Source organism: Lutra lutra, chromosome 1 (genome assembly GCF_902655055.1).
Source record: "Lutra lutra chromosome 1, mLutLut1.2, whole genome shotgun sequence".
NCBI lineage: Eukaryota > Metazoa > Chordata > Mammalia > Carnivora > Mustelidae > Lutra > Lutra lutra.
The window spans coordinates 86,450,824-86,465,187 of NC_062278.1; the positions used below are offsets into that span (position 1 = coordinate 86,450,824).

The 14,364-nt window shown below is 37.6% G+C and overlaps 1 protein-coding gene across 4 annotated transcripts in view; it reads right to left on the minus strand.

Moving 5' to 3' along the window:
- The window catches only part of IFT80 (intraflagellar transport 80), a 116,084-nt gene continuing 101,720 nt past the window's right edge, over window positions 1-14,364 (minus strand). For all 4 annotated transcript variants that reach the window (XM_047729080.1, XM_047729072.1, XM_047729063.1 and 1 more), the window contains 4 exons: window positions 13,956-14,045; window positions 13,684-13,856; window positions 8,976-9,099; window positions 1-189 (listed from right to left, as the gene is read on the minus strand). In XM_047729080.1, coding sequence (XP_047585036.1) covers window positions 79-189; window positions 8,976-9,099; window positions 13,684-13,856; window positions 13,956-14,045 — 498 coding nt within the window. In that variant the 3' untranslated portion in view covers window positions 1-78. The remainder of the gene's footprint in view (window positions 190-8,975; window positions 9,100-13,683; window positions 13,857-13,955; window positions 14,046-14,364) is intronic.

Below are 14,364 nucleotides of genomic sequence, written 5' to 3' on the forward strand. Positions count from 1 at the left end.
AGCACTGAAAATATGATAATCCTTGATTAATCAGAATTAGTTTCAAAAGGTAAAACTTCTTCGAGGTAAGCAAGAAATTTAGGGCCTTAGACCTGTATTCTTGCTGGACTGGCTGCTTGATGATCGCTCTCGTTCTTTAGTAATTTCCATCTCAATTTTGGCTCTGACTTTCTCCCAATCTATTTGGAGCTGCAAAAGAAGAAAAGAAGAAACATACTGATATAGTATAATATATTTTTGCTTAATTCAAAGTAACCAAGAGCAAACAAAAATAGAATAGCTTCTAAATCACTAGCAAAAAAAGAGAGCATGAAAGACAAGTCACAAAATAATGCTAAAAAAATACCTTTAAGAATAAGATTGAAGAGAACAATTACCACAACAAAAGGCCTCTTATTATGATTGAAAAGACAAAAATCTAGTTGTAGCTATTTATAAAAGGTACATCTAAAGAGTCTCATGGAGTCTTAGGAATCAGCACTGGTGCCTCAGGGACAAGAAGAGGTGAAAAAGGGGAAAAATGGACAGGGTCCTCGCCATGAAGCCATGGGTTAGCATTTCACCTCTTAAATACGGAGGTTTCCATTAGAAGCCTAGCTATAAGGAAGGATAGAGGAGCACTTGCTTCTCCTGAGCATACTCTGAAAAAGTGGCTGCTTGGCAACAACTTTTTAAGTAATATAGACATGGTGATGGTTTAGACAATGGCAAAAAAGATATTAAAGGAAGCACAGTGGGTAAGCAAGGCTGGGGACACAAAAACAATCACAAGTGGTACCATTCTTGTTTCCTTTTTTTTTCCTTTAGAACTCTAGGCCCAACCTGGGGCTCAAACTCACAACAGGGAGATCAAGAGTCAGCCAGGAACCCCTGTTCTTCCCTTTGATCCATGATGCAGTACCCTCTGCCCTCCCTTTCCCCTAAGCTCATTACACTGGATGTTAGCAATGGACTCCGCTCTGAGTTCTATGAACAATTTCTTTAGGAAAAAGCATTCTATTGTTTATAAAAGTTTGGAGATCACTACTTTAGGAATGTGTATTCTCTCAGGAAAAACACAGAAAAATTGGGGCCTAGATTAAACTAACTGATTTACAATGAAATAAGCCCAAACTTTGAGACTGAGCCAAAAGTGAATAGGTTTTTCACCTCCACATAGCAGAGTTCTGTGAAATAAGTAGCATTAAACCAGACTGAGGTACTACATGCTGCCTGAGCGGATTTTTTTCAAGTACCTGGGAGATTAATTTAACCTTATCAGGACCTCATGCCTTTTTTTTTTTAAAGCTTTATATGAGAGAGGGAGGATGGGAGAGAGAGAGCATGTACACAGGGGGGAGGGGCAAAGGGAGAGCGAAAGAGAGAGAAAATCTCAAGCAGACTCTGCTGAGCGTGGAGCCAGAGCAGGCCCATCCTACAACTTTGAGATCATGACATGAGTCGAAATCAAGAGTCAGAGCTTAACTGAGCCACCCAGGTGCCCCCACGCCTCTTTTATTTTGTGCTGGAAGTTGATGGAACTAAGTATGTGGTTCTTTTTTATTCTAATATCCTTCAACTAAATTTCTGTAATTTGTGGATATTTGGGTCAATTTTTTAAAGAAGATAATTACATATACTTGTCTATAATATATAAAATATATGAGTTAAAAGAATCCTGCTCACTCATAGAAGATGAATGTCTGTGGTAAGACGCAAGTGACAGCTCATTGAAAGGTAGAACAAATGTTAAATTATTTGAAACACTGATTTTTCAATCAGGTCAGAGCTTGATATTTTTAAATGGCAAAACACTCGTTTCTATGTCTAACAAAACATTCGCAAAGAGAAAGACAAAACTTGATTAATGTCTTGGCCTTCTTCCAGCCTTGAATTGACTTACACACGTTTCTCAAATCCATCACAATAAAACCATACATTAACTGTCCACTACACAACTGTCACTCTGTTGCACCAGAAGTCCATCAAGCAAATTGATGACATTTGTATTAGTCACTTGTCATAGTATAGATGAGGGTGTCAGTTGATAGCTATCCTACTGAAAATAAATGTTTCATTTTCACTCTGGCATTAATCCAGTTTTAGAATAGTGTTCTACAGATAATTTAGTTCTTAGAGTATTTTTACTAGTGGGTATTAGATAAGGATGTACTCATGACAACTTTCAAGTGACTGATTTCTACACAAAGATACATCTTTTTATACTATAGGGAGGGTCAGTACTATTTGGCACTTCTTATTCTAGTCCCTGGTAAATTCTTCTTATTCACATGGAAGTAATTTCAAAATCATACCAAATGGCTTTCCATCCGCTCTCTTACTCTCTGCTGAAAATCAGCTTCCTCTTTACAGAGAATACAGTGGCCATCAGACATGAATTCACTTAATTTCCTTCTTCACACAAACTTACCTACACCTGTATCTATCTCTAACTCTTTCCCTTCTGTCTTAGGCTAACCTCTTCACATATGTCCCTGATCCCATCTTCTTCCACTCCACTGGGACATCTGCCTTCAGTTATCACTTATATATTCAATTTCCTTCTCTTCACTGGCTGCTCCTTACCATCCTTCCCCCTCAATACGGTCTCCCTGCAAACTACCACTCTCATTCTTCTCATTCCTGACTCTCATTTTCTCCCCAGAGTGCTGTAATGTGACCATGTTCCTACTATACTTCATAAACTTTTCACTAATGCCACCATTAAGTATTTTTATTCTTCATCCTATATATGATTCAACTACGCAGTCAAAAAATATTTGGTGCTTACTATATGCCAAAGATTGTTCTGGTGCAATGATTCAGTAGTGAACAAAAAGATAAAAATCAGTCTTCATAGAAAGAATAGCAAAGGTAACAATGGAGTCTATAAAAATATACAAAATGTGAGAAGTGGTAAGAGTTTTGAAAACAGGGAAGGGAAACAGTGAGTGCCAGGGGTGGCGTTGGGGAGAATGGGTGTTATGTTTCAAACAGAGTGGTAAGAAAAGGCCTCCCTGAGAAGCTGATTTGAAGACCTACAAGAGACGAATGAGTCCATGTATATATCTGGGGAAGAGCATGATGACAAAAGGAAGAAAACGGCCCTAGTGTAGAAGCATTCCCTGGATTTTGTTGACCACAGGTCTTTGAAAAATCTCTGTGTATCACTCGCTCCTGGTTTGCGCTCTCCTTTCTAAATGTTTTTTCCAGTTTTCTAAATGTTCTTTTCCCCTCCTATATCTTTTTTCTAGACAACCTCCTGTTAGTATTCATCAGGGTTCCAACCACAACCTTTTTATACTTTCCCTAGGAGATCACATCAACTCACATAGCTTCAACTATACCTTCATGGTCATGACCATAAATCTATTTATCATGTCCTGATTGCTCCTTTGTCAATATCTTCAGTATTCACAATTATATTTCCAATTGCCCATTAGATATCTCCGTCTGGATACCCCACTGGGACTTCAAACAAAAAATGTGTATTTTCATGTATTCAAACTCAAAAGGTCTAAAACTTGTATATTTTCATGTTCCTTATCTAGATTAATGGTATCTCTCCCCATCTACCAGTCACCCATATTAGAAATGTTGAAGTTGCTCTCAAATGTCTTGCTGGCCAACTTAACCACCTTTCCTCCCACCCCGAGCCACAGTGTTCTCTTGATTTTACAACCGATTTTTTTTTTTTAACATTAATCTTACCATTTCCATCTTCTGGTGGATCTATTATAGTAATCTTCTACCTGGTCAGTGTCTGCCATGTTTACTTTTATATTCAAAGTAGCAAGGGGAGTACATTGTCTGCCCAAAGTGCTCAATAAATATTGAATAAAGAAAAGGTAACTACCTAGCAGATGAACTATCACTAACAATTTCTCTTGGGTTTTGTGTCTCAGGACCTCATAAAATTATAAGGCTTTAAAACCTGCAAAAGAGCTTAGAAAGTAGCTATGCCTAAAGTGGTTTGTCTGAACTTCTCGATCTTTTTCAAAATTCTATACCTTCTGAAATTCTACACCTTCTGAAATAGCCCCCAAGCTATTGGTTTGTTTATATTTCCACTGTTTTCTTTCTCCTGGAATAATGTTTTAAACATTTCCTGGTTTTTCTGCTTTTCTTCTTGTACAGAATATATTCGGTAGAGTGAATTTTATTTGCCAGAATTGCAGATTATTTTACAAATATTTATTGAACACTATTGTAGATCAGGTATAATGACTCTAGTTAGGGTTCTTAGAAGACAGTCCATTTTGTATGAATCCCAGGTTTCCATATTTTAAACAAGAAATGTCCAAATAACATTTCAGAGCTCGTAAGTACAATTGTACTTAAAATTGTACTTAAGTACGTGTACTTAAGTGAACCTTTTCACTTATAAGGTTTCACACTATGCACTGCGAGCCCACCAGAATTCACCACATATCCGGAATAAATTTCTCAGTTTTTAAAAAAGATTTATTTCTTCTGGGTGTGCATGTGTGTGTGTGTGTGTGTGTGTGTGTGTGAGAGAGAGAGAGAGAGAGAAAGAAAGTGAGAATGTGGAGGGCGAGAGGGAGAGAAAGAACCTCCAGCAGGCTCCACGTTCAGCAAAAAGCCCGTCGTGGGGCTGGATCTTATGACCCTGAGATCAGGACCTGAGCTGAGAGAGAGTCAGATGCTCAACTGACTGAGCCACCCAGGTTCCCCTAATTTCTCAGTTTTTAATGATCTCTTTCTATTTAACTCATAGTTCTCAAGTTTATATAATCAAAATTTTGGCTTAGATAAACAGTGGGAATTTTTAAGTAAAAAGTAATTTTCATCTTAAAATACTGCTTTGTAATTTCTAGTTAGCTTCCAAATTACATTAATGAAGGAAAAAAAAGGAGGATACTAGAACACAGGACCATGGGGAGTCAAGGTAACCTATATAGTTTCAGGGTTAAAAAAAAAAAACCCTCAAAATACCACAAAGTCATATTGTTCTAGTTATCCCATTTTGAAGATTTCTGCCACTCTTGTGATTGAAGTTATTACATTTTGGTAACAGCTGCATACATAGATAATAAGAAAAAAGGTAACAATGTTAAATTTTTGTTATCTAAAATATTTTGATTATAATAATGCAATATTTATAATATAAATTATGATAATTTTAAATTTGAAGGTAAGAATTATATTTTCTACATCCTCTAAAGCATCTAATGTGAAAATACCAAAAAAAATATTGATGGCAAGGATGATGAAGAAACAGAGTAGTATGAATCTGTTTAAAAATTATGCAATCAAGTGAATTTAATGTGAATACTCAGTTTTTGGGTTTTTTTATTTTAAAAGATTTTATTTATTTATTTGATAGAAAGAGAGATCGTAAGAGAAGCAGGCAGAGAGGGGGGGAAGCAGGATCCCTGCTGAGCAGAGATCCTGATGCAGGGCTCAATCCCAGGACCCTGAGACCATGACCTGAGCCGAAGGCAGAGGCTTAACCCAGTGAGCCACCCAGGTGCCCTGAGTGCTCAGTTTTAACATCTCATCATTTTTTCAAAACTGTGACAAAAAGATCAAGTGATCGGTGATTCTCTGGTCTGCTTAGCCCTGTAGTGGTAGTGGCGGCTGTTATATTCTGTGAATTAAGAGTGTCGTCCTCAGGGATCCCAGGGGCCCTGAATTTGTCCCAATAGTATAGTAAGCTCTCAGAGCCCAAAACTTTTAGAGGATTCATTTTCGGTACTGAAGTTCTGAATGAAACAAAAAGTCTGTGGAACATCTTTAAAATACACCCCTTTCTGGGTACCTGGGAGGCTCAGTCTGTTAAGTGTCTGCCTTTGGCTCAGGTCAGGATCTGGGAGTCCTGGAATTGAGCCCTGCATCCAATCATTGGGCTCCCTGCTCAGCCCACAAGTGTCTCTCAAACAAACAAACAAACAAAAAAATACACTCCTTCTTACCAAGAAATAGACAACTTGTGTCTATCCCAGATCCAGGTGTTGAAACTGCATTGCAGACACTCTAAGGATGGCCCCAAAGGCTTTGCTACCTTGTGAACTGTTCTGAAGTGCAAAAATGTAGATCACAACACTCAGTGTGCTAAATATGGTGTGAGATAACAGAAAATATATATATTGGTTTCAGCTCCCAGTTCCAGGCAGACAACTCCTGAAACTCTTAATTTCCTAAGTGATAAGAACACTAGGAGCATCTTTTGTTCTAATATTTGGTCTTTGACCTTGGTTCCTGACACAGGGCTCCTAAAACCTTTGCAATTTCCTGAGTTAAAGGAGCATTTTTTTTTCTTTTTTTAAAAGATTTTACTTATTTATTTGACAGAGAGATCACAAGTAGGCAGAGAGGCAGGCAGAGAGGGAGAAGCAGGCTCCCCACTGAGCAGAGAGCCCAATGCAGGGCTCAATCCCAGGACCCTGAGATTATGACCTGAGCTGAAGGCAGAGGCTTTAACCCACTGAGCCACCCAGGTGCCCTAAGGAGCATTTTTTTCTTTTAAAGAGACAACTCCAGGGTGACTGGGTGGCTCAGTCAGTTAAGTGCTGTCTTCAGCTTGGGTCATGATCCTGGGATCCTGGGACGGAGCCCCACATTGGGCTCCCTGATCCTTGGGACTCTGCTTCTCCCACTGCCTCCCCCTGCCCCCTGCTTGTGCTCTCTCTCTTTCCCTCAAATAAATGAATAAAATTAAAAAAAAAAAAAAAAAAAGGAGAGAGAGACAACTCCAGATGACCTGCATGAGGGCTGGTCACCAGAAAGACCAAGCCATGATTAGAAGCTAGGAATTTTCAATCCTGATCCCCATCCTCTTGAGCAGGGAGAAGTGCTGAAAATGGAGTTAATGATCTATCATATCTATGGGATGAAGCCACCATAAAATTCCAAAGTACAGGGTTCAAAGGGCTTCTGGTTTGGTGAACACATCCACACTGGGAGGACGACGCACCCCACTTTGAAGAGACAGGAGCTTCTGAAGTTAGGGCCTTCCCAAACCTTGCCCTGAGTATCTTTTCATCTGGTTGTCATCCATAGCCTTTATCATATCCTTTAATAAACTTATATATATATATATATTTTTTTTTTTTAAGATTTTTTATTTATTGATTTGACAGAGAGAGACACAGCAAGAGAGGGAACACAGGCAGGAGGACTGGGAGAGAGAGAAGCAGTGCTAAGCAGGGAGCCCCACATGGGGCTTGATCTCAGGACCCTGGGATCAGGACCTGAGCCAAACGCAGATGCTTAATGAATGAACCACCCAGGCGCCCTTAAACTTGTGTTTTAAATAAATGTAAGTAAATGTTTCCCTTAGTTCTGTGAACAGGTTAATCAAAAAGAGACATGGGACCTCTGATTTATAGGCTGTGAGCTGGAAGTGCAGCTAACAACCTGGATTTGTGACTGGCATGTGAAACCTAAAGCAGGGGTTACTGGAATCTCTGACCTATAACTAGTTAGTCTTAGAAGCACAGGTGATAACCTGGGCTTGCAACCAGCATCTGATGGGGGTGGGGTGCAATCCTGTGGGGCTGATCCCTTTACCTGTGGAATCTGATGCTATCTCCAGGTAGACAGTGTCAGAGTTGAGTTAAATTATAGGACACCCAGCTGGTGTTGGAGAATTGTTTGTTGGCATGGGGACAAAGCCACACATCAGGTAACCAGAAATGAAGTGTTCTGTGTGAATGAATAGTAAAGAAGACTCACATGTGAAAGACCCATAGTAGGAAAGAACTGTGTTTTAATCTATACAAGAGGAGAAAGATTGAGTTTCTCAAGTCATATAGCAAATGGATGATGTTGGCTTTAGTGGACATCATAGGTACCTTCTCCCTACCTTCTTTGCTCTTCCCAGGATCCATCTAATTTACCCTGCCCTTTAGGACAGGTCAAAACATTCCATTTTATTCTGTCTCCAAGGAGCAGCACTCCCACATCATCTACAAGCTCCACAAAAACAGAAGTTCTATCTGACTCAGCATCCAGCATAGTACCTGGCCAGAGTGAGCACTCATACAGACTTTTTGAATAAATGAATGAATAAAAGGCTACGAAAATCAACCTGTTCACAGAGCTGGGAGCAAGGCTGCCCCAGTCTCGGGATTACAAGGCTCCTGGGTCTGCATGGCTAGAGGTGAACCGTTTATTCTGTAGTCTGAGGCTAGATGGATCTAAGCCAGTGGCGAACAACAGTCCTGCTCTAGGTACCTGGGCAAACTGCTCCACCTCTCCTTGTGCGCTGATACATACTGGAATGACCTTCTTCTAATTATAGTGATGAAACCTCAGATTCTGGCAGGGATTTAAAAGGCAAAAGTTTAGCCCTCTTTAGTTCTAGGCAGTGAGGTATCCCTGGGCTAGGCCCTTCTCCAGGTGCGAACCAGCTCCCTAAAATTTTGCAAAGTGACAAAGTATCCATTTTCTGGCCAATGCTCTGTGTGTTTATATATCTCCCCTGGAGCGGAGGGGCAGCTAGTGGAAGACAAAATTCAGGAGTCAGAAACCTTTATCCCAGCCACTTATATTGTTTTTATAAAATTATCAATTAGCACCCAACTTTAACACAAATTAAATAAAATGAAAACAGACTTGAGTTAATCAAAAGATGGCTTTACAGCGCACCTGGGTGACTCAGTTGGTTAAGCACCTGCCTTCAGCTCAGGTCCTGATCCTGGAGTCCCAGGATCAAGCCCGGTGGCTGGCTCCCTGCTCAGCAGGGAGTCTGCTTCTCCCTCTGCCCCTCCCCCTGCTTGTGCTCTGTCTCTCTCACTCTCTCTCAAATAAATAAATAAAATCTTGAAAAACAAAATAAAACATATGGCTTTAAGATTCCAGAAAAAAATCAGTGCTATAATTACAGAGTTAAAATAAGACTATAATATCATAAGGCAAAAGTTATTTTTTAGAGATTTGGTATGAATTATTCCAATTTTGTCTTATTAAGATAAATAGGATATATACTTATAAAGCATTTACATTATCATAAAATACTGTATAATACTTACACCTTCTGCATACTGCAAGTATCGTTTATTAGTTTCCTGTTTACCAAATGTCTCCAAAAACTTTTGACGGTAAGCAAGAACTGTATCAACATGTGTTTTGTATTTTACAGCCAATTCAAGTGCCCTGTAATGAGAAACAAAACAGATTACCAGCATTGCCTGTATTAGCATCAATACACAGTAGAGTTCTGGGATAAGACAGTGGGACAAATGGTCTATGTTGGTCCCTCCCCACTCATTCCTCAATATGGAACACACCATTCCCCACCTCACCCATCTTGCAAATTCCTACTTATACTTCAAATTCCTACTTACACTACTTATACTTCCAGGTTCAGATCAAACATGATCTCTTCTCCCTGATCAACTTCCTTTGCAGAAATAAATGACCATTTTCTTACTGTGTTCCATAACATTTTATGCATATATTATTTCTGTAGCACTACTTACAGTACATTATTATTATTTATGAGTCTGTCTCTTCCATAACCTGTACATTTATTGAAGGGAAATCTAAGTTTTATTTCTCTTTGGTGAGTACTCCAGAGCATATGTATGATCAATGTTCATTGAAAAATTCATTGAAATCATAATAAAATTCAAGTGAATGGACTTCCCCCCAATGTAAGTGGTTTAACTATCTTAACCATTTTTTAAGTCTATAATTTATTCTGTTCTAGAATTTATCTAAAGTCTAGAATTTATTCTGCTCAATATTCAATTAAATACTGATATCCTTTGTGTTATAACACAGCAAATTTAAAATATAAAACTAAAATTTGTGGATAATGAAAATCTGACAAATGCCTTTTGCCATTTGGTTCTTAGAAAAAGTTAATAGCCATTTAAAATTTATAATCCAATTAATATGTATCAATACTATACTGTTCACTATAATCTTGTTGTGTGTATTTTTTTTAAAGATTTTATTTATTAGAGAGAGAGCAAGTGAGTGAGAGCATGAAAGGGAGGAGGGTTAGAGGGAGAAGCAGACTCCCGCAGAGCAGGGAGCCCAATGTAGGGCTCAATCCTGGGGTTCCAGGATCATGACCTGAGCTGAAGGCCAATCTCAACCAACTGAGGCACCCAGGTAACCTGTAATCTTTTTTCTAAGTATTATATTAAAGCACATTCTTTTTCAAGTTCCCTTGTCTCCTAATATGACATATTACTTCTGAATAGGCCAGTCATGATTTATTTATCAGACACAAATATTATAAATCTGTTCTTTTAGACAGCAGTAACTACTGACTAGATTTTTTGCAACATGTGACCCTTCAGTAGGAAAATGTGTTTCATTTTTAGCATGCTTTGGTTTGGCCTAAATAGTCACTTTAAAAAGTATTTTAGATATGCCCTGTGCATTAATTGACAATTGGTAGACAATTGAGAGAAATATTAAAGACAATATAAAAATTACAAATATAAGTCATGTGTAATACAAACGATAATGCCAATATTCAGCACAATGATTTCTTAAAAAATATATTTACATAAACCATATGGCTAACTCCAAGGATCAGTATTTGCTACCTATCACAAACTCCTCACAAAGTTCCCTCATTCCTCTGTGACTTTAAGTCTTTCAGAGAAAAAGAGACTACACAGAAAAGAATGTAGAAGTACTGCAACATAGAGGAACGGAAGTGAAATGCAAGAAGGCAAAAACCAATTCACAAAGTTTCAAAAAATGAGCAGCAGAAGTAAAGATGTTTTAATCCTTCTAATCCTGTCCCCTATCACCCTCTATATATCCCTAAGGCTCTGTCTTCAGTGTGGATGTGTTACTGGATACTCTGGCGAACCAGCCCTTTGGCACCTGAAATATGCCATTTCCTGCTCCTTTTTTATGACTGAGCACAACTGGGGAAGGAATTTTTGTTGTGCCAAACCAGAAGTATTCCAAGTGGGGAATACGTAAGCATCTATTCTGGGTTGGGGCTTTTCAGAAAGAAAGTTATCTCCAAAGAGGTAATTTGTTATGGAACATCAGTACATTTAATTATGTAGAAAAGATAGAATATGAGGTCTAATACTGCATTTAGATACTAGATGTTAAGTATTATCTATATGATAGTCATTATTATAAAATATGTATTATCTGATTGAAGAGCAATAGCTAATGGTAAACATTCAAATTATATATGCTATTTTAAATGTTCTCTAAAAGCATACACTGGGTAAAAAAATGTTTCTTTATCACACAGAGGAGGGAATTCACTCCAAATTATATAAGGGTTATGGGAACAGCCTGTCTCTAGTTTTAAAATGGTTATTTGGCAACCAAACAAATGTGACATTAGATTATGGGGCTGGAATAAATCCATGTATCCTCTCTGATTTTAAATAGAAGGAAGTTATATAAAAAGATTTTATAACTTCAAAATATGATCTTTTATATAACTTGAATGAAGCAAAATCACTTTATATAACTGGTAGAAGTAGAAAAATTATTTTTTTACTAATACTTACATAAAATATCTACCTCTCTTAACTTCAATTTTTGAGAACAGACTACCACCAAATGTCCAAAGTGAACATCAAATAGATGACTTGCTTACCTACAACTCTTTAAGGGTTGTAACCTATTAGGTTGCAGGTAATTTTCTTTTTCCTTTTTTGTTTTTTTTAAGATTTTATGTATTCTTTTGAGACAGAGAGATACAGAGAGTGAGACAGCATGAGCAGGGGGAGAGGCAGAGGGAAAGGGAGATGCAGAGTCCCCGCTGAGCCGGGAGCCTGATGTGGCGCTTGATCCCAGGACCCCAGGATCATGACCTGAGCCAAAGGCAGATGCTTAACCATCTGAGCCACCCTGGTTGCAGGTAATTTTCAAATTCAAATAAGAATGACAGAAATACAAACCAGCAGGACTGTACTTCTCAAATGGAATAACATATATTAACAAAATGAAATCTGTTCCCTTCTAAAGGACTTAAATAAATATAGAAATTCAGGGATCGCAAAAGCAATGTAATATATTTTTCATCCAATACTTAAATTCTATCCTTCTAGAATTCTAATTAATTAATGGATCTGGGTAATGATGATCATTAATTAATTCATTCTAATTAATTAATGGATCTGGGTAATAATCAACAGAAAAAGACAGGCAACCAGTCACTGTGAAAATATATTGAATACCACCCACCTCTGATTGAGCCTTACCAAAAGGAAAAAAAAAGTTAAACTCGAATCTAATCAAGTTTCTAGATTCAACACCAATATGGCTAATTCAAGGGGCAAAGGAACATGTCAAATGACACCACAAAGATGTAATCAACAGAATCCAGACTATGGGAAAACTCTATTGGCCCAGCTTCTGCAGTGGGAAAATTACAAGAAAACACAAGAAAGAGGAAAACCTACTAAGATGAAAAGAAACTTGAGGGGCACCTGGGTGGCTCAGTGGGTTAAAGCCTCTTCGGCTTGGTTGTGATCTCAGGGTCCTGGGATCGAGCCCCGCGTCGGGCTCTCTGCTCAGCGGGGAGCCTGCTTCCCTCTCTCTCTCTGCCTGCCTCTCTGCCTACTTATGATCTGTCTGTCAAATAAAGAAATGAAATATTAAAAAAAAAAAAAAGATGAAAAGAAACTTGAGAACACATCAATCAATCATAAGATATGGACCTTTTCTGGATCCTGAACAAAACAAACCATAAAACAAATCAAAACATTCACAACACAATCAAAGAAATAAGAACACTGAATAGAATTATTGTTAATTCTTTAAAATGTGACCATGGTACTGTGGCTAGATTTTTAAAAACCTTGAGATACATACTGAAATATTTACAGATAAAGTGATCTGATTACTGGGATCTGCTTTTAAAAAAATAGTAGGGTAGAGGTTGAGAGAGACAAGATGATGAAAGACATTTCAAACCTGGAAAAATCAGCATGCCAATTTTATAATGTAATTTCAGGTGTATATAAACCCTATAGCTTTTTTTTTTACTGAGGGACATATCCGAGAGAATGACCTAATATGTCAGAGAGAAGAAGCATGCCACTTTGTTTTGAAAGCAATCTGTATTGAAGCCTAATGCAGAGAAGGCTACTACTGTGCACTCCTCATTTCAAATCCTACTGCCTTTCTTCCTTAGCATCACAAATCTCTCATGGTTGTACTTCTCCCTGCCAGTATGACTGCTTCATCCCAGTTTTTCAGCAAGATTTCTCCTCTTTCGCCCATCCCATAAATGTAGTTGATGTCTTCTCATTCTACACATTTCCCAAGCAATTGCATCCATTCTTCTGCCTTTAATTGCTATCCACTTGCTGATGACTCCTAAATCTACATCCCCAGTTCAAATCTATCTCCTGAGCTCCAGGTTCATTAATCAACAATTATCACATCTCTATCTCCTCACAAATATTTCAAATCCAACATGCCTAACACTGAATTCACTATATTCCCTTCCAAATCCACTAATAATACCATCATCTATCCAGTTACTGAAGTCAGAAATTCAGGAGACATCCTAGCCTCTCTTTTCTTCTTCACACTTTAACTTCTAATCAACTGCAAGTTTAGAGAAGGCAAAAATCTTCAATGGCAAACTCCTCACAAATAGAAATGTGAATAAATTGTTCTGTGATGTTAAGAAAACTATTAAGTACAGTGGAAAATGTAATTTTCCAAGTGGTAGATAGAAGAATATATTAAGATCAGTTGGGTTTTAGAATTGATGAAAAACATTTTTATTACCTTTCCCAGTTATAGAGATTGATATTGATCTGGATTGCTTGATAAACAAGGCCAGCCTGAAGAAGTATCATTTCAGCCTCCTGTATATTCCCACTAAGCATTAATATGTGAGCCATTTTTGATTCTTTAGATGGAAGCTCCTTTATAGAATTAATGTACTGAACCTTATCAATCTAAAAAAAGAAGACAATATACAAAGTGGGTAGTGACAGTAATGTAACAAATTATGGTAAGAAAAACCACAAACATACAGATAAGTAAACATTATTTACTTCACCAATTGCTGCGTAGGCTATTTCTGCAGTGGTCATATCTCTGTTAGCAACTGCCATAGCAGCTAGGCAAGCCCACATGGTTTGCTCCTAAAGTGAAACAGGAGAACAATTATTTCAACGACGAGCAGAACTGCCTTAAAATAAGCAATGATTTAAAATACATTAAAGTTGCTTTTTAATGAAAAAATTAAACTTTGCTGAGCATGGCATTGAAAAAACTATTGATTTAATTAATGATGTGGAAATTACATGTGACTACTTTGTTGAAATATGTTAATAACACATAAAGAACTTGTTTTGAATAAAATTTCTGCAAATTTTCATTTCTAATTATCAAAGATTTATTTTTGAACTTCTGACATACTTTTAAGATAATTAAGGGTTATAAACCCTCCAGTCTTTTAGA